This window comes from Medicago sativa, chromosome 6 (genome assembly GCF_051527215.1).
Source record: "Medicago sativa cultivar Bolivia chromosome 6, Bolivia_mono, whole genome shotgun sequence".
Lineage (NCBI taxonomy): Eukaryota > Viridiplantae > Streptophyta > Magnoliopsida > Fabales > Fabaceae > Medicago > Medicago sativa.
This window is the reverse complement of record NC_140754.1, coordinates 32,530,966-32,557,939: the sequence shown is the minus strand read 5'-3', so window position 1 is coordinate 32,557,939 and position 26,974 is coordinate 32,530,966. Positions and strand designations below refer to the sequence as shown.

Here is a 26,974-nt window from a genome sequence, read left to right as displayed (position 1 = left end):
TAATAATTGACTATTTTTTTTTTGACAAAAATTTAATAATTGACTATTGTCATCTAAGTGAGGACTATTGGATCAACAATAATAAATTATTAGAGATTAATCGATTATGAATTTGTAATAATTAATTAATATAAACTAATGTTAATATAAATTATGGTCTATTGAATTAGACACTAATTAGTTGATAAATATGTTTGATTGAGAAGTTGAGTTTGACGATTGGTTGTTGACTGCGACTGTCACGACCCAAAATTCACCATCGTGACCGGCGCACGAACTAGAACATCCTAGTCCGGCAAGCCTATTGACGACACTTGACAACTATAATTTACAATTTATAAATTGATATCCACTGAAATTTCGACAGATTAATCCTCTGTATTTTGAACATTTGCCAAGATTTTAATCCTGTTTACGAACCTGTATTCTCATCCAGAATTTCAAAATGACATATTTACATATTTGTACATTTTAAAATAAAACATTCCTAAACTCCAAATAGCTGCAGATACTCTGACTCCACATATGCATAAACAAAAGAGACATTCTTCAAAGAAACCTACCAAACAAGTGACGGCTGAACTTTGAGACTACTAGCAGCTTTCTACCTAGCTGCTTGGAAATCTGAAAAAAAAATAGAAAATAAAAGAGTAAGTCACAAGGACTTAGTGAGAGACAACAACCACTACCAACTAGAAGGGAAACACACAAGGGCACGATTATTTACTTTTCTCATATCAAATTGTAATTTACAAAGTTACTAACCGTATAAAAATGTAATAAACTTTCAATCAAGTGTACCATGAAAATTTGAAAACCTTTGTGAGTTTATCAAACCAAATAAGACTATATCAAAATTCCAATATCGTAGAAAAGTGAACCCAAATCCACAACTTTAAAGAAAATATATAAATCATGTATAATGAAAAAGGAATCGAAATAATCAAATCCAAATAGAATATAAAATCAAATTCCATTTAATAATACCATAATAATAAACTTTAAAGAAAGTATAAAAATCCAATTTTCGTGAAAATAATCAAGTGGGTGAATCGAGAACTAGCTTCATCTCGTTGATAGCCCTCTCCTCCTAATGGTGGCCTTTCCATAGGGGCGGCTCCATCTAACGGATAGCTCTTTTCTCTCGACTCAAAACAAAAATGTTTTTAAAGTATAGTAAACTCAATTTAGTGAAAATAATCAAAATGGGTGAATCGAGAACTAGCTCCATCTCGTTGATAGCCCTCTCCTCCTAATGGTGGCCTTTCCATAGGGGCGGCTCCATCTAACGGATAGCTCTTTTCTCTCGACTCAAAACAAGTGTAAAACATTTTCAATTAGGTAGTTTACCTCTCATTGATAGCCCTTTCCTCCTAATGGTGGCCTTTCCATAGGGGCGGCTCCATCTAATGGGGTAATTCTACCTAATTGAAATCACATACTAGGTGCACCTAGGTCGTCGCGATAATAATAGTTTTTCTCAAAACAAAAATTTCAAAATGTCTCTAAAACCATATTTCCCAACATATTGAAACTTACGTCAAAATACGTTCATCAAAACTCAATCGAAAATCTACTACTTATCATCATAGATAAATCCAAATTCAAATCCAAATATAGTCCATATTAATATCAAAATCTTCGAAAAACACAACTTCAAAACCATACTTTAGAACATATCAAAGCTAGTTTCACGAACATATTAAAAGTAGAAATTATCACAACAATGTATTTCCCGGAACATATTAATCCAATGCACAAAAATATGTGCAAATCAAATATCCATTTCAAGTCAACGTATAAATCATAAGTAGCCTAATTTGAGTTTATATTAATATCGAAAATTCCCAAAAACATATATCTTAAAAACGTATTTCTCCATGTCTCAAAATTCAAGTCAGAGTATATGCAACCATACCTCAATTTCAAATCTTTTGCAATGCAAATAGAGTATAGTTAAATTTGATGACTTTGAAATTATATAACAATGACGAGAAAAATGTTCAAAGGGTGTGTTCCCTAATTTGATAAATACTTTAACATATAAATTCAACAAAATATAGATAATAACGATAATTAAAATAAGTGATAATGATCGTTATCAACTCACAGTTATGTCGAATAAACTAAGTTTTCTCTCTAACCACTCCTGAAGAAGCATCTGAAGCGTCCGATGTCATATCTGAGCATCAATAATATATTCTCATGAATTAGAAACTCATTCTACAACTTTTCTAACTATAGTTAATTACAAAATCTCCATATTATATGTTCTAACCTCTAAATAATTTCTAAACAAACTAATAATGCCTAAACATGCACTAATTGAATGGTAAAGTGATAAATATACCTTCAAGAAGTCTCAAATAGCAACTTTGAATGGATGGATACTCTTCTACTTCATTGGAACACTAACCCAAACTCAAAAATTGTACCCAGAAGCAATTCTAAGAGATGATAAAGCCTTTTTTTTTTTGTGGAGAGAATTCTGTTATGGGTGAGAATTGATTGCTTAATTTGGAATAGGGAGAAGAATAAAATGGAGAGGATGAAGAAAAGGATTGGAACCGAGAAGAAGAAAAAGGAAAGTGAGTTGGATGCGTGGAAGAAGAAAGAAAAATATGAGGGGTCTAGATCCTTCTTGATATTTATTTATTATTAATTATTATTATTATTTTTTTTTTCTAACTTTTTTTTTTTTTAATGAAACGTTGTGTTTCAATCTTCCCCCCTTAAGAAAATTCGTCCTCGAATTTTATCCACTACTAACTTCGGTTTCAATTAATCCTGGTTACTTTTTCCACATTACTTCTTCGATTACTAAGTTGTTTCTTTACCGCACAAACTTTTCCAAAGAACCTTTACTAAAACGATCTCCTTTGAACGTAAACAACTCATTTTCTTATCTATTATAGCTACCAAAGGTTCAATGTATAACAAATTCTAGTTCAACCTCATATCTTCATGACTAATTGTATGTGAAGGGTCATAAAGGTATTTTTTTTTTTTTGAAGCATCGAAATATGAAAGACAAGACGAACTCTTGAGAGATCCGATGGAAGTACCGAACGATATGCTAGAAATTTGAATCTCTACCAAATCCCAAAGTGCCTAATGAACCTTGAGCTAACTTGCCCCTTTTGCCAAACCATAAAACACCCTTCATTAGTGAAACACGTAAGAATACCAGCTCTCCCACAGTGAACTCTAAGAGACATCGTCTCTTGCTAGAATAAGATTTTTTTTTCCTATTTTGAGTTGTCACTAAACAATCTTTTCAATGATACCTATAATTAACTATAGACCCACTAGCTTAGATTATCCAACTTCAACCCTTCCTATCGAAGACATACATCATCTATATACAATGCCTCAAACAACGTCACTTTAATATTAGATTGATAACTATTTATGTGCAACTTCCATTATGGCAAACATTTGTCCAACTACCTCCAAGATCAAGAATACAAGTCCTAACATATACCTCAGGATTTGTATAGTCGTTTAAGATTACCCATCGGTTTGACAATGAAAATAGTAAAAAAAAAAAATAAAAAATAAAATTGATTTAAGATCCAAACAGGTTTCTAATGTAGCTTGATAGACTTCCAAAACTGAGCAGTAACTGAGCTCTACAATCAAATAAAAATATATTTCAGCACACCATGCAAAGAGACCATTTCCTCTAAATAATGCATAGCATACTAGGATACAGTATAAGCAGTCTTAACATATAATAAATGTGAAGAATTGGTCAACCGGTCTATAATCACCCACACCGAGTCTTAACCTTCTTGAGTTAGTGGTAAACCTATAATGAAATCCGTAGAAATTTGTATTCTCACTTTAGTTCACCTACTTCAACAAGTTGACGTCAACTTATAGGCTTTTGGTGCTCAGCCTTTACTTGCTAGGACGCCTTGCACTTAGAGACAAAATATGCTACATCCCTCTTCATCCCTTCCGACCTGTACCATTTTCGTAAGTCCTGATGCATCTTATTAGAACTAGATGTATAGTATAACAAGAATGATGAAACTCCTCTAATATTTTTCTCCTTTTAATCACTAACATTTGGAATACACAATTGAGACCTTAACCACAACACCACCATCAAAATCAACTAAGAGATTTTATTATTATCTACTAGCTTTACCAAGTCTAAATTTTGACCGAGTTTCCCTGATATCATAAACTATGGTGCAACAAATCTACACATGGTCAATAATGTCCTTGAATGATCAAGCTAAAGTTGAATTCTGCCTCTAATCAAGTTCTTCTAATTCTTTAATTACCGGCCTCTTCATTTCATAGGCATCTTACTAAAATTATCTACAAGGACATTTGCCTTTCTAAGATGATACAAGTTTGGGCAATCCAAATTTTTTTTTCCTTCTAGCTTCCCAATATGGGTTGCTGGTCTAAGGCATTAATTGCATTTACCTGTGATGACTAAGATATGGCAAGGTATCATTAAGGTATTGAATTGCATTAGGAAAGTTATTCGGATCATACAGAACTTGTGAAAGTGGCAAGGGTACTGTAATGGATGAGTGAGGATCTACTGCTATGGACCTTTCAAGTTGTTATGTTTTTGCTGATTTTTTTAATTTTTGACAGATAGTGGTGAACTTAGGGGGTGAGTTCATAGAACAAGATCATGTAGTATCTTTCTAGTAACTTCAATATTGTAAGGATTACTCGTACTGAAACAAGTGATGATATGATACTCTAGCTTATACTATTCATTTCTCAAAATCAATATAACCATTGACTTCAATATAGCCATGGTCTGCGTAATTGTCGCAATAGTGAAAAATGAAGATCCAATAACTTATAAGGCACGAAAGTTATTGCAGAAAAATGAAGATCCAATAGTGATCAATGTAAATTCACATATCACACTTTAATAAAAAAAAAAAAAAGCTTTGATATGAAGAAAAGATCCACTGCTCTAAATATGTCATTGACATAAGATCCCTCTTAATTTTCAACTGGTGGTACCTAGACCGCAAATCAATATTAGAAAAACTCAGAGCTCCTTGAAGTCGGTCAACAACTTGCCAATGCAGGGTAAATGACATTTATATCTAACTATCAGTTTATTCACTTGTTTATGAACTACACATAATGACATGTATCCATCTTTCTTCCTTACAAAAAATATCAGGGCTCCCTACGGAAATAAGAAAATTGGGCGAATAAATCACTTATTCAGAAAATCATGTAGCTTCTCCCTTAAACACCTAAAATTTTGCTAACTATTTGATCAAGAGGTATGGATGTCATTGAATGTTGGGGACCAAGTCTATAGAGAACTTAATTTTCTTATCATGAGACAATCTAGAAAATTCTTCAGGAAAAATATTAGGAACTCACACACTTTTGAACAATTATTGTTCTTCATTACTCCCTTCTATGTCCTTAATCAAGATCAATTATCCTAGACAACCTCTCTTCATTAACTTGTTAGCACCTAAACCTGAGGTCTAATTGTATAGTACCAAATAACATTTTCCTAAAAAGAGAAAAGTGATTATCCAATATCTCAACTCTCGCTTCCTCGTTATAATAGGGTGGCATGTTGGAAGGGCAACCAATTCACACTCAAAATCCTATAATTTGTACTAACATAACTATGTTAATGCATGACTAGATAATAGTTGTGTCATAGCTACCAAAGACAATCCCTCCTGATATAACATACTTAACCACATTGAAATCAAAAGTACTATAAGAAAGAAGAATTACCTATATGCCCCGTAATCTAATCTACGACTTTGCAATGTGTCCAAAAGTTTGTCTACAAGAACCATCACTCTGTGATATTGATATTTGTTGTCCCTAATGACCAAACATAACTTCACCACCACATTTAAAATAATCATTCAACTTGTTTCTTGAGAGAATCCTATTCATTACCTCCTTAAGTTTTTTGCTGCCTAATTTGAAGTGTCAAACTCGAAACCTCCTCAAAGCATCACAATTAGATTCAACCACAAATCCAATTAAGTATTCCCTTAATCTTATAATGAACCACTTGAAACACATCTCTTCTTTGATAGGATGAGAATCAAGTCTTAAAGCTCTGCAAAACAAGTTTTGTACTCTAAAATTGGCATAACATCAATTTGTTCCAATCTTTCATACTCGTGTGCTAATTCATCTCAAACACTTTATAAAAGTAAACGAGCCATAAACAATCAAGAGATCTAAATTCATTCTAACGGAGGTGATTGATCCCAGTTATTTTCCATGTGTAAGTGCATCAAACAAGTCACATAATACACCCTCAAACTTACATGAGGTAAACTCCTAAATCCTTATGTTTGAGCATCCTAATACCCTTCATAACCCCTCGACACTGTCAACGAATTTCAGTGGATCCTTACACTCACTAGACTTACAAAATGTAAGGGTTAAGTCCATGTAGGTGGATTTTTTGCTTGCTCCTCAACTAACTTCTTATTGACCGTTAAGATTTGTTTGCCTTAGGTTAACCTATTGCTTTTCAACAGCAACCCCAACAAGTTATCATAATACATATAGCAATCTTCACATTCCTATTTACACTTCAACACTAGCTACTCCTATAACTAAGACATGTTCGTCGACATGAACGCAAATTCTCCATCATTTGATTTACGTCGACCACGAGTACGTCCCTAAACACGACCTCTTTAACAAAGGTTTTAAGGTTGAGCAATAAACCCATAAGGAATAAATTTCCCTTCTAGTGGAGATCTTGGTAATGGGTGATTCCCTCACTAAATAAAGGAAAATTGACCGAATATAGTACAAGACAACAAAAGAGTGAGACCAATCAAAGACCAAAAGAAATCACAAGATTGGACAACAAGTGACACTACCATAGAATGCTAATAGATTTTTGCAAGTAAATGGTGCCGCGGTTCACAATCTACTAGCAAGAATCTATTTTCATTCTATGTCTGCAGCTATTAGGACCTACAACCGTGCTCTGATACCAACTTTGTCACGACCCAAAATTCACCATCGTGACCGGCGCACGAACTAGAACATCCTAGTCCGGCAAGCCTATTGACGACACTTGACAACTATAATTTACAATTTATAAATTGATATCCACTGAAATTTCGACAGATTAATCCTCTGTATTTTGAACATTTGCCAAGATTTTAATCCTGTTTACGAACCTGTATTCTCATCCAGAATTTCAAAATGACATATTTACATATTTGTACATTTTAAAATAAAACATTCCTAAACTCCAAATAGCTGCAGATACTCTGACTCCACATATGCATAAACAAAAGAGACATTCTTCAAAGAAACCTACCAAACAAGTGACGGCTGAACTTTGAGACTACTAGCAGCTTTCTACCTAGCTGCTTGGAAATCTGAAAAAAAAATAGAAAATAAAAGAGTAAGTCACAAGGACTTAGTGAGAGACAACAACCACTACCAACTAGAAGGGAAACACACAAGGGCACGATTATTTACTTTTCTCATATCAAATTGTAATTTACAAAGTTACTAACCGTATAAAAATGTAATAAACTTTCAATCAAGTGTACCATGAAAATTTGAAAACCTTTGTGAGTTTATCAAACCAAATAAGACTATATCAAAATTCCAATATCGTAGAAAAGTGAACCCAAATCCACAACTTTAAAGAAAATATATAAATCATGTATAATGAAAAAGGAATCGAAATAATCAAATCCAAATAGAATATAAAATCAAATTCCATTTAATAATACCATAATAATAAACTTTAAAGAAAGTATAAAAATCCAATTTTCGTGAAAATAATCAAGTGGGTGAATCGAGAACTAGCTTCATCTCGTTGATAGCCCTCTCCTCCTAATGGTGGCCTTTCCATAGGGGCGGCTCCATCTAACGGATAGCTCTTTTCTCTCGACTCAAAACAAAAATGTTTTTAAAGTATAGTAAACTCAATTTAGTGAAAATAATCAAAATGGGTGAATCGAGAACTAGCTCCATCTCGTTGATAGCCCTCTCCTCCTAATGGTGGCCTTTCCATAGGGGCGGCTCCATCTAACGGATAGCTCTTTTCTCTCGACTCAAAACAAGTGTAAAACATTTTCAATTAGGTAGTTTACCTCTCATTGATAGCCCTTTCCTCCTAATGGTGGCCTTTCCATAGGGGCGGCTCCATCTAATGGGGTAATTCTACCTAATTGAAATCACATACTAGGTGCACCTAGGTCGTCGCGATAATAATAGTTTTTCTCAAAACAAAAATTTCAAAATGTCTCTAAAACCATATTTCCCAACATATTGAAACTTACGTCAAAATACGTTCATCAAAACTCAATCGAAAATCTACTACTTATCATCATAGATAAATCCAAATTCAAATCCAAATATAGTCCATATTAATATCAAAATCTTCGAAAAACACAACTTCAAAACCATACTTTAGAACATATCAAAGCTAGTTTCACGAACATATTAAAAGTAGAAATTATCACAACAATGTATTTCCCGGAACATATTAATCCAATGCACAAAAATATGTGCAAATCAAATATCCATTTCAAGTCAACGTATAAATCATAAGTAGCCTAATTTGAGTTTATATTAATATCGAAAATTCCCAAAAACATATATCTTAAAAACGTATTTCTCCATGTCTCAAAATTCAAGTCAGAGTATATGCAACCATACCTCAATTTCAAATCTTTTGCAATGCAAATAGAGTATAGTTAAATTTGATGACTTTGAAATTATATAACAATGACGAGAAAAATGTTCAAAGGGTGTGTTCCCTAATTTGATAAATACTTTAACATATAAATTCAACAAAATATAGATAATAACGATAATTAAAATAAGTGATAATGATCGTTATCAACTCACAGTTATGTCGAATAAACTAAGTTTTCTCTCTAACCACTCCTGAAGAAGCATCTGAAGCGTCCGATGTCATATCTGAGCATCAATAATATATTCTCATGAATTAGAAACTCATTCTACAACTTTTCTAACTATAGTTAATTACAAAATCTCCATATTATATGTTCTAACCTCTAAATAATTTCTAAACAAACTAATAATGCCTAAACATGCACTAATTGAATGGTAAAGTGATAAATATACCTTCAAGAAGTCTCAAATAGCAACTTTGAATGGATGGATACTCTTCTACTTCATTGGAACACTAACCCAAACTCAAAAATTGTACCCAGAAGCAATTCTAAGAGATGATAAAGCCTTTTTTTTTTTGTGGAGAGAATTCTGTTATGGGTGAGAATTGATTGCTTAATTTGGAATAGGGAGAAGAATAAAATGGAGAGGATGAAGAAAAGGATTGGAACCGAGAAGAAGAAAAAGGAAAGTGAGTTGGATGCGTGGAAGAAGAAAGAAAAATATGAGGGGTCTAGATCCTTCTTGATATTTATTTATTATTAATTATTATTATTATTTTTTTTTTCTAACTTTTTTTTTTTTTAATGAAACGTTGTGTTTCAGCGACGACGTTTTCCTTTGTTGGCTGTGTTGCAACGGTTCCGGTTCCTTTTCTATAGGGTGGTGGTTTTGCTCTGTGGCCAGCTGGGTTAATGTTTGTTGCAGGTCTCCACCGTGTCGGAAAGGGCTGAGGTTGTTGTTCTACGTTCGTGGGTCAGGTCGGGTTCTGATTGGTTGTTGTGTTTCTTTTGTTTAAGATCTGGTGTGTTTGGTGGTGTTGGGGTGGTGCTGGTTGAGTTTGGCGGTGGCGAGGGCGTTATGGTCATGTTTAGGAGCTCCTTATCTTCTATGTGCTCAACTGTTTTTTCTGTTTTGTTTGTGTTTGTTTTGTTGTGTTTGTGTTTTAGGTGTTGTGTTGTGTCAAGGGACTAGGGTCGAGGTTGTTTAGATCTCTCTCAGCCTCTTGGTGGTTCTCTGTTCAGCTGTCTTTCTACTTTGTTTGTGTTAGTTTTGGTGTGTCTGTGTTTTAGGTGTTGAGTTCTGTCAAGGGTCTAGGGTCGAGGCCTTCTAGATCTCCCTTAGCCTTTTAGTGGTTCACTTTCTTCTCAAGGTCTATTTATGTGTGTTGTTGAGGTTGTGTTTTGTCGGTGTTGCCATTTTATTCCTTTGGAGCCTTGCCATTGAAGGCCTCCTGCTCTTGGATTAGGATTTGGTTGCTTGGTTGTTGTTGCTCGAAAGAGCTAGGTGTGCAGATGCTTCGTGTTGACGGAGTTGTCAATTGTTGCACCGTAGCCTTCCTGACTGCTCAGTTGTCGGCTGGTGCAACTCATTCACGATTAATCCTCCTTCTTCGCAACACCCGGATCGTTCTTCGTCGCAAGGATCGTGGTGGTTTGTGGTTGTCTAGCTGAGGGTTGGGGTGTGCGCCGGTCTATTCAGGTGGTGGTGATACAAGTTGTTTTGGTGGCTTGTTTTGTTTTGTTTGTGTTCGAGTTGGTTCGCTTTGTGCTATTGTTCCGCCTTTTCTCTGTCTTTGGCTTTTGGCATCTGGTTTTTGGTGGGTCGAGTTTTTTGATCGGTTAAGGTGTCTGCTCTGGTGGTTCGTGAGTTGAGGGTTGCGTTGTTGACTTGTGTCGGGAGTCCTATGGGCCGATTGCTTCTGATTCGAGGTCGGGAGCAAGTTTGTGACTCAGGTCCTTTTAGGTTGTTGTGATGTCTCCTCTGATAGACCGGAACTTGAATGGTGGTCGAAGCTGAACTTTTGAAAGCAAATCACTACCGGGTGCCTAATTGACCACTGTTGGCGGTGTTGGTTCTTTGAGGAGCCGTTGTTAGGGGATTCGACATTTTGAGGGTGCTAGTGGTTTTTCATTGAGGGTTTTCGGTGTTTTTATTTTCTCTTTTTGGTTTAATATTTGGGATTTAATCCTCTTTTATATATATATATATATATATATATATATATATATATATATATATATATATATATATATATATATGTTTGTGCCATTAAAAAAAATATGTTTGATTGAGCTTTTGTTTTTAATGGACTGTGTGATGAGACAAAATATGTTATGCGATTCACTATTTGTTATGATATAATGATATTCTATAATTTGTATGTACTGATCCATGAATAAACGGTAGAAAATCCAAGAAAAGACATTATATATGTGTTTGTAAGTTTGATACATTTAAAAATTATAGTGACACCATATCACAAATTCAGTGATCAAAATAGTTGCTTGCTTTAAAGTTTTACTTTTATAAAAAGATTCTTTAATAAAGTTTGTAATTCTGCTTTTTTGAAATGTCTTGTGTTCATGGTGGCTCACGACATTATCACGCAAACCATGTTTACTTGACGTGTTATAATTTAGTGCAGCTTTTTTTGTTTTCTTCTTCATGTTAATAATTGTTGGAAGGGCAGTATTTAAAAAATTTATGGGGATAATTTTTTGTTATAGATAAAGAATTTTACATATAAAAATAAGTGGAAGACAAACGGACAACAAGGTATGCCGTTAAACCTTTTAAGATGATAAAATCATTTTCGTAAAGATATTTGTTAGTATTTTCTAATTTGTATATAGTTTTTTTTATCAAGTTTTTTGTTTTATTTATACTGCTTTTTTAAATTGTCATTGTTTTTATGGTGAAATGTTTTTCAAGAATAATTTATATATCTTAGTTCTCCTCTTACACTTCTTGTGCTTAAGAGACTAAGCGTATGGTTACGACCAGTGTAGTCAGTATCGAGTGATGGCTTGTAGGATCGCACGATTCTACGTCTCACAACACATCTACCGTGCTTCGACTTTACTCCGATTTTTTTTCTCTATTTTTTTCCTTCATTTTTCCTCTTTCCTTTGTTTTTTGCCATTTTCCCTATGTTTCCTCAGTTTTTCTCTATTTTGTTGTTTGGTTCTTATGTTTTTCCTCTATTATCTATGTTTTATGTTTGGTTCCTCTATTTTCTCTATCGATCTATTTCTCTCAACTCTATCAACAACCTACTGATCCTACTTACAAATCGTGTTACGTTCCTTGTGTTTACGTTCTTTCACCGACCTACCGATCCTACGTAGGATCCTGGTCCTGACTACATTGGTTACGACTACAAATTCAACTCATTTAAACACACACAAAGTTACTCCTTATCTAATGTTTTCAATATTAATAACAATAAGATGATTTTTTTTTTCTATTACGATATTTTTCCATTTGTAAATATGTTTAGATCATTTATCCATTTTCCTTCAAAATATATGTTTAGATTTTTAAATTTATAGCTGTGACTGCACAATCATTGCTCTTCGATCTTATCATGCAAAATGTGATTACGTGATAAGTTTTTTTGTAAATGTGCCACTTTTGTAATTGTACTGAAGACCAGAGACATTTTGTAGTGCTTTTTTTTTTTTTTTTTAAGTTTTTTGATAAAGGTCCCTTTTTTGGTAGTGGTTTTTAAATTGTAATGCTTGCCTTTTGAAGTGTCATTGTTTTCATTACTCGTGTGTTGCCGCCCTTATCATGCAAATTTATGGGCAAAATTTCGTTAACAAGTTGTCGAAAATTGCTCTTTTTGGTTTTCATTTTTTTCTCTCAACCACGCCAAAAAGAGTAAAATATTGGAAAAAAAATGAAAGCCTAAGTAATAGTTTTTTCTCTCAAATTCTTTTAGTGTTGTTATAATATTCTAAAACTTAAAAATAATTTAATCGCAAACATTCTCTATCGTTCTTTACAAAATCACTTTCTTAAATAGGTGGAAGGTTTGTCTTTATTTCTTTGTTGGTTAAGTTTGATTTATGTCCCCTCAAGTCTATTAAGTGCTTACCCTTGACAAGCAGGGGCCGGATGGTGTTGGGAGGCTGTCATTCCCCAACTCTCCGTCCCTTTCTATTGAGCAGGGTAGCATTGTTGTTAGAGTTGTGGATCCAGACAGGTTAAAGGCTTGGGTGGATATTCCAGTGCTTACTCCTATGCCGCAATTGACAATTGACAAGCTCCCTCCAAGCCATACCTTGGTTTCTGCTTCCAAATCCTCCTTCCATCAAATAAAGAAAGCCTAAACAATAGTTTTCCAGGATGCAGCCAAGTGCCACATCAAATAAAATCGCTCATATAAATCAGTCAAAAAACGTGTTGAATGAAAATTTTGAATGTTTTTAAATAGTTAGATAAATTCTTCAAATTCTTGTAGTGTTGTTATAATATTCTAAAACTTACACTACCAAAAAAAAAATTCTAAAACTTAAAAATAATTTAATCGCAAATATTCTCTATCGTTCTTTACGAAATCACTTTCTTAAATAGGTGGAAGGTTCTCTTTATTTCTTTGTTGGCTAAGTTTGATTTATGCCCCTCAAGTCTATTAACAGTTTTTTCAAGTGCCGATCTAGTTAATTGTGATATTCTTCTCTCATTATATTATGGTTTTCCATATCTTTATATTTAACAAAATATTAAAAAAAAAATGGTTATAAGAAATTAGATCATAATGGGTGTGTGGCTACCCTGCCCACTAGTTTGAACTAAATGTTTTTTTTTTCTTTTCGAACGTGCTAAAATAGAACTTATATTAAACGACGAAAGATGTCCTTCTCGGCACAAGGTGTGCTAAAGAAGAGCAACAAAGTTCAAATATAACATTTCAAATAAAAGAAGAAGCAAAATAAAAACATCCAACCAGAATCCAGGCAATCCAAAGGATGCTGCCACCACATCGATAAATACTTACTTTATCATTTCTTTCTTGCCAAACAAAGAAATTGGTGGAGGTAAAGAGAGGAGATTTAAATTAGATGACGTAAAAACAAAGGAAGATAATTCTTTATATTGAAAACTTTTCCACGTTATCTTTACTCTCTTTCTAATGGCTATTGGCTACAATATACTATAAATTCAGCTAATGGAAATGTAAGAACACAAAACAATCAATCAAATTACAAATATATCTTGATACATAACTTGTCATGACCGCATTGTCAATCATGAATTCATTTTGTTTGAAATTGATTCAAATCATATTTCTCATCTGTATGGTTTTTCAAGCAGACCTTGTTTGTTCAAGAGAGGATGTTAGATGCATACAAAGTGAGAGGCAGGCACTTCTACAATTCAAGGCTGGCCTTGTTGATAAATTTGGCATGTTGTCATCTTGGACGACGACAGATTGCTGCCAGTGGAAGGGAGTTGGTTGCAGCAACCTCACTGGTCATGTACTTATGCTCGACCTTCATGGTGAGTATAAGGTTGCTTATGATTCTCAGTATGATGATTATAATTATTATTATATCAGTGGTGATATCCACAAGCCACTGATGGAGTTGCAACAATTACAATATTTGAACCTTGGCGGAAATAATTTTGGAGAGAGCTTTCTCCCAGGTTTCTTAGGATCATTAAGAAACCTACGATACCTTGATCTTTCTTATTGCAATTTTGGAGGACAAATTCCTATTCAATTTGAATCTCTTTCACATTTGAAATACTTGAATCTTGCTTTCAATCATATATATGGTTTGATTCCACATCAACTTGGAGATCTCTCCAACTTGCAATTTCTTGAACTCAGCTACAATGATTTGGTAGGTAGCATTTCATCTCAACTTGGAAATCTCTCCAACTTGCAATATCTGGATCTCCTTGGAAATTCTTTAAAAGGAAAAATACCATCTCAACTTGGAAAGCTTACGAACCTACAAGAACTTTATCTTGGAGGATATGGTGATAGTGCTCTAACAATTGACAACGGGGATCACAATGGAGGTCAGTGGTTGGCTAATCTTACTTCTATAATCCATCTATACACGTGGTCGATATCTAATCTTGATAAATTTAATAGTTGGATTCAAATGGTCGGTAAGTTACCAAAACTGAGAGAACTAGGATTACCAAGTTGTGGCCTCTCTGATCATTTTATCCATTCCTTGAGTCAATCCAAGTTCAACTTTTCCACTTCTCTTTCTATCCTTGATCTCTCTGGGAACAACTTCACGTCATCTTTGATATTCCAGTGGGTGTCAAACAAAAATTTCAATCTTGTTGAGCTTGACCTATCAAATAATAGATTGAAGGGTGAGGTGTTTAAATTCTTCATGAATGTCAGCACCTTACGTTCTTTAGATCTGAGTCAAAACAATTTCGCACAAGAACTTCAAACAATTCTTCATAATTTGTCGAGTGGCTGTGTTAGAACCTCACTTCAAGTGTTAGACCTCAGTTCTAATGGAATCACTGGAACTTTACCTGACCTTTCTATATTCAAATCATTGAAAACATTGGATCTTTCTGATAATAGGTTGAGTGGAAAGATTCCCGAAGGTAGTATCTTGCCATTTCAGTTGGAACAATTCCACATTAGATCAAATTGTTTAGTAGGGGGAATTCCAAAATCATTTTGGATGAATGCCTGTAAGTTGAAATCATTGGACTTGTCCAATAATAGTTTCAGTGGTGAGCTTCAAGTATTAATCCATCACTTATCTAGATGTGCTAGATACTCACTCCTAGAACTATATCTAAGCAGCAATCAAATCAATGGCACACTATCCGATCTCTCAATATTCTCATCTTTGGAAATATTTGATATTTCTGAAAATAAAGTAAATGGTGTGATCTCAGACTTCCATTTTGCTGGTATGTCAATGTTAAAGGGATTATCCTTGTCTGACAATTCACTAGCATTGAGATTTACCCAAAATTGGATGCCACCTTTTCAACTCCACACAATAAAATTAAGATCATGCAAACTTGGTCTTACATTTCCTAAATGGATTCAGACACAAAAACACTTGTACCAACTAGATATTTCTAATGCTGGAATTTCTGGTAATGCTCCAGAGTGGTTTTGGGGTAAGCTGTCATCACAAGAGTGTTGGAGAATCGACATTTCAAATAACAATCTCAAAGGATCAATTCCGAATCTTCAAGTGAAAAATTATTGTGCTGTTGTATCTCTTTCATCAAATGAATTTGAAGGGCCTATTCCACCATTTTTACGGGGTTCTGGATTAATTGATCTATCCAAAAATAAATTCACAGATTCTCGTCAATTCCTCTGTGAAAATGGTATAGATAAGATGTTAGGACAGTTTGACGTTTCAAATAATCAATTATCTGGACAAGTTCCGGACTGTTGGAGCAATTTCAAGGCATTAGTTTATCTAGATTTAAGCCACAACAATTTTTCAGAGAAGATTCCTACTTCAATGGGATCACTTGTAGAACTGCAAGCATTGCTATTGAGGAACAACAGTTTAACAGGGGAGATCCCTTTCTCCTTAATGAACTGCACAAAGTTAGTAATCCTTGATTTGAGAAAAAATAGATTAGAAGGACGAATCCCTTATTGGATTGGAAGCGAATTAAAAGAGCTCCAAGTTTTAAGCTTACAAAGGAATCACTTCTTTGGAAGTTTACCATTTGAAATTTGCTATCTACAAAACATTCAACTCTTTGATCTCTCATTCAACAATCTATCTGGACGGATTCCAAAATGCATTAGAAATTTCACTTCAATGACTCAAAAAGCTTCACCACTTGGTTTTACTAGTCATTATTATGTTTTCAGCCAAGGATCTTCGAGCTACAAAGAAGAGTATGAATTGGGTGCATTCTTGACATGGAAAGGTGTAGAAAAACTGTTCAACAACAATGGATTGCTTCTTCTAAAAAGCATAGATCTTTCCAGTAATCACTTTTCAGAAGATATTCCACCTGAAATAGCAGATTTGATTCAATTGGTCTCATTGAACTTATCAAGAAACAATTTTACAGGGAAAATTCCTTCAAATATCGGAAAGTTAACATCACTTGACTTTCTTGATTTGTCACGAAATAAATTGCTTGGTTCAATTCCTTCCAGCCTTTCCCAAATAGATCGGCTTGGTGTGTTAGATTTGTCACATAATCAATTATCTGGAGAAATTCCAAAGAGTACACAATTACAAAGTTTCAATCCCTCAAGTTATGAAGATAATCTTGATCTTTGTGGACCACCACTTGTAAAATTGTGTGCTGAAGGAAAACCACCGCATGAACCAAAAGTAGAAATTCAAGATGATCAAGATTTGCTTCTTAGTCGTGGATTTTACATAAGTCTGATATTCGGATTTATTACAGGTTTCTGGGGAATATTTGGCTCAATCCTAATCAAGCGTTCTTGGAGACATGCTTATTTCAGGTTCATGAACAATTTAGGTGATAATATTTACATGAAATGCAGATGGTGGCTCAAAGATTAACCGGTAATTATACTTTAACTTTTAACCTCTCATATATAATTATATTTCTTACCAAACAGTCATCATAATATATCATTGTAGTATCTAAAAGTATATTTTTTTACATATAATTTCTATTAAAATACTGAGCATTTTTAGTCTCTAGTTTATTAAATAACGTGTTCTTGGTATTTGGAAGAGTTTAAAGGATTTTTTATTCTCACTTCCTTGAAAATAAGCGTATGTTTTTATACAGACCTGTTTCTATCTATCTTTCATGATAGTGTAAGCTGTATATATGTTCAAAAGTTATTTTTCATGATATTGTATTTCAAGTTTGAAAATTTTAAGAAAAAATTATTTTAGACTTTATATCTAAAGTGGTTAACACTTAAACTATGATATAGGGTGGCAAAATATTGTGGATCTTTAATAAAGGGTATAGTGCGTTGGTGATGGATCAGATTGAGGTGTGCAGTGAATGTCCTACCCTTGGAAGATGAATGGTTTCTCAGCTTTTGTCAATGGTTTGCGAATTATTTGCATTGTACTTCTAGGAAGATGGCTACTCCTCTTCCCCGCCAACATATCTAAAAAACCTGATTTGTCTTGATTATGCAATCCGGACGTGCAAAAGAAACCTTGTTTTACACATTTGGATTTTGAAATCCGTAAAAATTGAGTGTTTTGAAAATGTTGAGGTTGGAGGAGAAAGTTTCCTCTAGAAAATAGAATGGTGGGCTTTCTCTTTGTAATATAATATATGATTATGTTATTTATCTCTTGTGTATTAGTCTCTTGTTGAATTGAGTTGTAACTTGTAATACCTTCTGTATTCTCTGTAATGTATTCATGCAATAAACATTGGTGAAGTATTCTACAAGTAAAAAATACATGTCGTTTTCTCATGCAGTCTACTAATAAGTTTTTGCTTCTACAAAAAGCAATTAAAACTAATAATACTAACTACATGAAAACCAACTGAAAATTAAAAGGTACTTATACTTGGACATAAAATTAAAGAAAGATGGAAAGTCAAGTCACAGGTTCTTAATATTTTCCAATTACCTTATTGAGAAGGGAAAAAAATCACTAAAACACCCGCCTAACGATTATCGCAGCAGCGCGGGATATAAACTGTTGAACCATGTGAGCTGGCCTTTAAAGTAATTGTTGCTGGGAGCTTGTCTGCATCAACAGTGATAAATATGAAATTGTTTATGAGTAGGAACTTGTCTGTGTTTTTGAAAATGGTTCAGTGGCTTAGACTTATCATAGGACTAGCCTTGGTTTAAAACTGGAGACAACTCCTCAGTGTACAATATTTGATTCCGGTCAGGACTAACCTTTTGTGTCTCCAATCATAGGGCATTTACCTTTTCAAAGTTTCATATATTTATTTATTGTTGGAATGTGGAGCCAATTTTGAAACCAAAACGTAAACATGAAATACAAAAGTTCTGAATTTTAGTGGTGAAGGAGGGTGTAATGTTTCTCCATCTCCAATAAATTCTCCATCTCCACTTCCCCTAACTGTCATCGTTGCAGTTGGTACTCCGCTAAATGCACCACCTCCGCATCCCTCTCCGACAGTGATGATTCGTTTACGGCAAAGTCAGGTTACTTATTCGACCTAAGCACGTCGGAAGCGGAAACGTTATCGGAATACACTATATCAAAACTCCCTCCTAATGTTTCAAACAAAGTTAGCTAGCAGTTGAAGATTTACGGCTGAGCACATTTTCATGAAAATGGTTTATACTAAAATGCGTTTGGAAATTGAATATCAAAATGTGAAATTGTTTAAGAAAAATGGTTCACTGGCTTGAACCTGCCTATAAATAGAAAGGCCAAATAAGGCATTTTTTCATTGGGACAGTCTCTGGAATACTCTAGAGTCTTGCGGTTCTACTGCAATTTTGGAATTTTCCATATTTCTTCTAATAATACTAGTTGATCTCTATCAGAATGTTGATTTGAATAGTTAGGGACAGGGTATAAGCTTTCCAAATACCGCAATGAAAAAACAAAAAGGAAAATATGTAATAGGCATCAATTCTGAGCACAGGTATCCTATGTTTTTATACCACAATGCAATGGAGTTTTGCATAACACCTAAGGAATGCTATGCAACGCTTCTATAGCGGCAACTTTTGACTATAGCAGCAACCACTACAAAGCAACTAACTCCCTACATTCAGGAGAAATTGAATAGTAGAAACTGCTATGTGTAAAGTACAAATCTTACTGTTTTGAAGTCCTCTTTTCTTCTGGTCTCGGAAAGTAATAGCATAAGGAGTTGGAAGGTCCTTCACTTGCCTATATCTTATTGCGTCATTAAAGACGAAGAGAAGGAGTGTTTCTTACTCTGTTATTTCTTAAGTCGGTTAACTTTTGAACGACTTAACAAATTAGTTTCTAAGGTCGGATTGATATGACATTTGTCTTTTTGGTGGGCCATACTACCAAAGGCGGCTCTTAGGTAACCGACTTAGCAATATTTATTAAGTCGGCTCAAAATCCCGACTTAACACGCCTAAACTTTTTATGTCGGTTAATATTTGATCAGGCGCGCATCTAATTTAAAAGGCCTTTTAAATTGATTTAAAAAGGGTTTTCTGTACTAGTCCACAATCGTTTGAACACATATGATCCTTCCTTGCGCACCCTCCTTTTAATATTTTTACCAACTTTTCATTTAAATCTGTATATCCCTATAAAATAAATCAAAACGAAAATTTTAACAAAAAAATAAATAAATCAAAACAAGAATTTTACAAAGCAAAAATGTACGACTCATATAATTATTAAATATGGATGATTTGTCACACTTTTTCAGTAATTATATTTATTTTTTGTGCAATGGCTCTGAGGTGATACGTATTAGTAAGATGATTACATTTAGAAATCAAAGTAGTAAGAATGTGATTTAGCTGGAGTTCTTCCATTAACTTATAATCAAACTGATCTCATATGATCAACTACGTAGCGTTGCTCAACAAGTGAATGCAACTCTACATTTGAATCAGTACTGTTGTACTGATTGTCTTATATATTCAATTAATGAAAGAAGTGCAGTTACAAATATGTACAATGAAATAACCCCCTAAACCCTAAATAATAGAAAGTTCAACTAAACAACATAAAACATGTAAGAAGGGACAGGTTTATGAGAGAAGAATGGGCGTAAGACCTTTTCATTTGGAGATTATAGCCGAGGGAGAGATTTTGCAACTTTACATTTTTCTCACCCTGTTAGTAATGTAATACATTTTTATCTTCTTCCACAATATATCTTCAAAGTTCACAGTCATCTAAATCAGAAGAATACATGAGAGTAAAACTTAACACATGTAAGAATCTATCGTTAATGTAAAACTTAACACACGTAACGATATAGAGTTCAAGAACAAAACAAAACCAAGAACAAAAGTGTGGATGAAGGTAAGACTTTTCCAAGTCTATCTTTTTGTTTTTTCTAAAATATATATTGTTTAACAATATTTTTTTCTTCTAAAACACTTACTTTGTTATCGCGTAGTCTTTACTTTTTTAATTAGTTTGGACTCTGGACCCATTTATGTTTTTAGTCATGACCGTTCAATTCTTTTGGATTGCCTCGTCCTCGACCCCAGTCTCTACATTTACCCGGTAGCTAACCAAAAGTTGGTTATCTTTTAAGGCAGTGTAGCTTTTCGACGTTGTGTTATATTTGAGATGAGAACAACGATATTTTTTTTGGTCATTTTCTTGTGTTTTTAAGCGCTTCTTATGTGGAAAAATCAACTTTCAAAGGTAATTGGATCGGTCCTCTTAGACTCGTACGGTTACAAAACCTTCTTATTTTTTTTAAAACGTTTTCCCAAATTTTTGGAAATCAATTCTCTTAACCACTCATTCAGTTAAAAAATGATGTTTTCGTTCCGACTCTATGCCCAAGTTATCATAATGATATAGAGTTCAAGAACAAAACAAAACCAAAAACAAAGTGTGGATGAAAGTAGTCTTTCCATTGTAGGTGTAGTTGACTAGAGACTTTTCCAAATCTATCTTTTTGTTTTTTCTAAAATAGTTTTTTTAACAATTTTTTCTTCTAAAACACTTACTTTGTCATTGCGTAGTCTATACTTTTTTTTATTAGTCTAGACCCATTTATGTTTTGAGTCACGACCATTCAATTCTTTTGGGTTGTTTCCAAGATAGTTGTGGATGTTCATTGCTTTGAAGAAATGAAAATGAACCAATGAATTTTGTGAGAGAAATATCATAAAATAATGAACCAAAATCAATAAAGGCAACATGTATGTTCTATTTTTTTTTCTATGAAATTATAGAAGGTGATTATATTCACCTTCTTTTTTTTTTTTTTGACAAAAGCAAAACGATATTCATTTCATTCAAATCGATAGAGTACATCAGATACAAACATCGCTAAAAACGTAAAGGGTGAATCTGCGAACAAACTCACAGCACCTAAGTTAATAGCATACAACGGCAAAATGCCTGCAAATAATATGATAAAACCTAAGTCACCGAAATACCCATGCTTCCGGATCTGCAACTTTGACGCCCAAATCATTGGTTGAATTTGTAATTGACTGATGTAGATCTTTCAATAGGAATTAAATGAACACCGCGACAAAACGCGAAATCAAACGCCGCACAAGACGACGAACAACACAACGCCGCACTTAGACGACGAAATCACAAAAAACACAAAAGGAAAAACTTGATATATGTGAAAACCACTTATTTAGATTGAAAGAAAAGAGGAAAAAAGATGTAGAGGGGTGATTCTAGGTCAAAAAATGACCTAAAACCACCCCTCCACGATGAACAAAGGAGAAAGAAAGTTGAGAGAGAAATTGGAGTTTCTCTCACTAGAAAACTAGGACCGGCTTTCATATTCACCTTCTTAGAGAAGGTGAATATAATTTCCTCTAAATATAATGATTTGGTTTCGATTTCGGATGATCAATTTTTAAATGGCCTAAAACTGAAACTCAAATAAATTGAGATAAAATTTGATTGATTTGGTTAGAAATCAAATATATAAATATGGAAATAATTTAATTTATTGAATTTAATTTCCAGTTAATCAAATTTTTGGTTTGGTTTTCAAATATCTAACGGTACCTACGGCTAGCCTACGTCAAACTTTTAAGCTACGCCATATTGTTTTTGGATGAACAAGATATAATGAAATTATACGAAGCTGTTACATTGATGTATAAAATTACGGTAATAAAATACATAAATTAAGGAAATTAAGTTTATACAATGAATTTTATTATTTAATTTATAAATAAGATCACGTTACGTGAAAAATAATTTAACACATTACAAACTATGCTTTGAATTTATAGAAAAAAATTAGGCGTGATTACTAAAATAATAATTATTAAATACGAGTTAGGATCCCCTGACATTAGATATAAGTCATTTAACTTACATAAAATTTGATCCGTTTAAATGAATTCATCGTGTAATAATCTAGTTCGTTTATAGTTAAATAGATTATAAAAAGAAGACATATGGCCCCTTTATCTTCTTTCTTAAGTGAATCATCTTGTTCGACTCAGATTTACCACACTTTGCGTTCAGACATGGGTCGATGCCCCGCTATAAGTTCAGGTATGCTCCATATGTTTCAAATTGTACCTTGCACGAGGTTTGCTGGATTTGTAGCACTCGTGGTACCCGTGATTGCATGTTTGCGTCTACACTTGGAAGTAGTATGGTTCATGTAACACCCATACCAGACGTATCTAGAAAGTCTAGCACGCGCGTTAATATTAGTACTGGATACATTAAAATTTACAACATAAAAACTTCGAATGAATTTATATACAACAAAACACGTTCATACAATATCAACACATCATATCTTGCCTAATTTAAATTAAATACATCATTGAGATCCATATTCTTCATGCTTCGGGTACGAATGAGCTCTTGCTGAAAATCCATCCGGCTACTAGCTTGATAATCCAACCTGGTTATCTGAAACAAATATGGATTGGGATGAGACATAATGTCTCAGTGAGTTCCCCTAAATCCTAGGCTATAGGCAACCTCAAGGGGAAACCTACGGTCACCACGTGTCTACATTACAACCTGACGGTTGATTATACGTGTGTGGGGACTTGCATACTTAGACGGTAGTGCATACTAGAGCCGTCATAATCTTATCTTAACTTGTTATAGGTTTCACTTCCTATACGTGTCATGGCGGTCGAGGGGGAATCTAGGACCGCATTGCCAAGAATACGCTCTACGTATCGAGGCCCTAACATATCATAATCATGGCACGATTCTAAACCGAACGATTAGGGGAAACCTAAGATCGTCATCGGTATCATGTTCTTTACTTGTTCTATTCCATGCCTTATACTTATCATGTAGCATCTAGTGCTCTTGTTCTTAAACATAAACATGCATGGATTCATTCTTGCATAATCATGAAAACATAATCATAGTCATATCGTGCATAACGTATCTAAGTTCATTCATAGGTTAGCGTTGAACAAACAGTTATCTGGATTCATTTTACGGATAGTCCCGGGTGGAGTAACCCCGAGATCAATCCCATACATGACCAATGTACGTACATCGGACTCCCTCGGTGTCGTGCGGGTCCCTTGCGGCTTGAACCGTTCCCCTTAGGTCGAGAACCTCCCGTATCCCCCTGGCGTGGATAACAAGAGACATGAACACCTACGTCTTGTTTACTCGGTGACATGCGGGTCCCTTACGGCTTGAATCGTTCTCATTACGAGAACCCCTTGTATCCCCCTGATGTGGATAGCAAGAGACATGCCACCTACACTTATTAATCATGGTCTTGTCGTGCATATAAGTTAAACATAATCATACATACATGTTTACCTTGGAACCTTAATCGACCCGATTAATGGTAACTTATACTTGTTCATACTTAACATGGTGGAGAGAATAGCTTATCAATCCACGACTTACATACTAGCTAAGTCATTCTAGCTCACGTGCGAAGAGATTATCATTTGCGTCTTACTTACTTATGTATTCATAATCCTATACTTGACATACTTAGTGATTCATGCTATCTTGCTAATTCTCAACAACTATGTTGAGGCTCTACATTCATGCCCTTCTTAATTCATAACTACCCGAGTAATATCGGCCTAACCTCTCTTGATTCACTCTTGCCATTCATGTTAAGATTGCCATGATTTTCATTTCAAGAATCGTTTGATGTTATGTGCATTGCCTAGATGTTGTTTTAGGGTTATAAAGTTATAAACCGTTGAAAGAAAAGCTTCGGAATGCACCACGGACCCTGAACTGGGCCAACAGGCCAAAGCAAGTTGGCCAAGTCCAGAGAGCTGCGCTAATAGCTCAGCTGGGGCGTGGCTCATCCTGTGAATTTCGCTATTAGCGTAGATTTCGCTAATAGCGTAGCTCTTCGGGTCTGAGGTACAAAATTTCCAGTTTTGACCCAAAACTTGTTCAGTTTGATCCTGCAATGCACCATAATCATCCAGCAACATATATATACATTTATAAACATATTTCATGGCAAACTAACAAGTAATTGACAAGAATTGATCAAGAGAACATTAGGGTCCTAAATCCCTCATAAACATAAATCAATCCTTTCTAACATGAATTTACACAACCAAAGGTAGGTAAACTATCTATGGAACTCACCTAACATGTTCCTTGCAATTTCCAAGCATCAACCCTAGCTTTGATCCATTCTTGATCTTTACCCTTTTCACCAAACCATGCTTTAATCCTTTCCTTTATGTGTTTCTTGCTTGCTAAGCTGCCTTAATCCATGCTTGATCATGCTTTGGAAGAAGTTTGGATGACTTAGAGAGGAGAGGGAGGGCGTAGCTAGAGAGAAGGAGGAGAGAAATTATTTCTCTCAAAACCTAGAGAGAGAAAGTGAAAGGAAAAATGAATATTTTGTGACCAAACATGCTTATATACTCTCTTGTGCGTAAATACTTATATGCCCTTCGTCTCAGTCGTGTTTACCTGACACTGATACATAAGTCCATACTTGAGTGATATTACATAATAGTGTCGTCAGTCGTACTTAACACTCTTCCTCATAAGCACTTTCCATATACCTTAGTCCTCTGATACATTTAACAGATAAAGTTTCCATTAGCTGACGAGCGGGATGTTACACTCTACCCCCCTTAAAAAAAATTTCGTCCTCGAAATTTAAAGATCAACTACTAATCATCATGACCAAAACTTACCATCTATGGTCTGAGCCAACGTTTTCCATTCATACATATCTGAAGGGTCCATCGCATCATGTTTTCATCTTGTTTCTCAACCCACATGTAACTGAACATAACCTTCTTGATTTTAATATCACTCAAATTTAGAGTTTTCTTAGTATATCATGATTTAGAACTTATCTTGCTACACATAACTTATTGTCTCAGACTCGCATCTTGCCCGCTTATCATGGACCATTTCTTAACGTTACCTTATCATAATCATGAACACTCAGGATTTGCCTTTTAACTGGAATCCTACCGAATACCAGGTTTGCCCTGCAGTGCTTACTTGCAACATATAATATCTTTCATACATACAGCTTATCATGAATACATAATCTTACTGTACCTTGAGATACATGCTTCTTACTTGTATTACTCAAAAGGACGATTCCACGAATCACTTATCTCTTTCCGAGTCTTAGGAAATCTTTAATCTTATTGCAATCTTATTGCATCTTATCACCCGTACTGAGGGGTAACTTATATGGCTTGACATGAAAAAGTGAAATCAACTCACCACTTCATCTGATAATCTATTAATTAACATCATGGTTCACATACTCTTGAAACTTTCTAGCATTTTACTTGCAATTACATCAAACATTCTTAAAACATTTTCGTGTATCCTACCTGATATTGACTTCATACGAACATTGTCGTTTCCATAACATGCACATACTTTCAAATGCCACTTCTTGTTAAATGATAACGATACGTGTTCTAAAATCTTCCTTAAATAAATTTTTCTTAAACTTTGGTATTCGGGTTCTTGGAACGAATTTATTCATGACTAAAAAGATTTTATCATTTCCAAAACTGATTGCATAAAGGTGCCACAGAACCACCGGACGAGTTTCGATATTTTTGAAAAAGATTTAACAACTCGCCCAAAATTTGTCCACGACAAGTTGGTCCTGAAGTTTGTACGTCTTAAGTGAGTTTACTTACGACGTATTTCATCAGTTTCGAAAATGTATAATTCCATGAGTTTAAATAAAATCTCGTTCCCAAGTTCCATAATACCAATCTTAGCTTAAAAGTTATAAAATCATGACTTAACATGTCTTAACAAGTATCGTTTTCACTCAACAAGTATTGCATACAAGAGTATGATTCTCATTGCACAAACTCGAGAGTTGCATCTCCTTTCATGATAACATACTTAACTTCGAATATAAATTCTTCCCTTATTCAACCGATATACATACTTGTTATACCGCTTACATATCCATAGGAAATCCTTGGACCTCTTAACATAAACTTATTCCTCCTCTTCGGAATACTAAACTTGATTCTCCACATTATCTCATTCAGTTATCACTTGAGCGTTAATACCTTTTCCGAAACCCAATCATCATTCTTGATGCTTTGATTCTTTACCTGAGTCACGAAATGTAACCTTCTGAACCTTACATACTTCCCATTATCATCTTACTTAGGTGATGGTGTAACACCCCGTTTTCCCAACTTAAAAATTTCATTAAAATTATCAGAGTTCATCAACATAACGGAGCATCACATACATCAATACACCATTTAACAACAATA

The 26,974-nt window shown here is 34.3% G+C and overlaps 1 protein-coding gene and 1 long non-coding RNA gene across 2 annotated transcripts; one reads left to right on the top strand and one right to left on the bottom strand.

Moving 5' to 3' along the window:
* Positions 1-327: 327 nt before the first annotated feature.
* On the bottom strand, positions 328-9,471 carry LOC146914592 (uncharacterized). The gene is made up of 6 exons (XR_015014304.1): positions 9,106-9,471; positions 8,866-8,937; positions 7,319-7,379; positions 2,351-3,632; positions 2,111-2,182; positions 328-624 (listed from the first exon to the last, which is right to left on the bottom strand). It is a non-coding gene; the product is annotated as an uncharacterized LOC146914592 (long non-coding RNA).
* Positions 9,472-13,616: 4,145 nt separating this feature from the next.
* On the top strand, positions 13,617-18,035 carry LOC146914591 (receptor-like protein EIX2). The gene is made up of 2 exons (XM_085717416.1): positions 13,617-17,168; positions 17,552-18,035. The coding sequence occupies exon 1, from the start codon at positions 13,893-13,895 to the stop codon at positions 17,163-17,165; it is 3,273 nt and encodes a 1,090-aa protein (XP_085573542.1). The 5' UTR covers positions 13,617-13,892; the 3' UTR covers positions 17,166-17,168; positions 17,552-18,035.
* Positions 18,036-26,974: the final 8,939 nt, after the last annotated feature.

Coding starts and splice junctions, on each gene's coding strand:
- LOC146914591 (XM_085717416.1), top strand. CDS start 13,893: ATGACCGCATTGTCAATCATGAATTCATTTTGTTTGAAATTGATTCAA.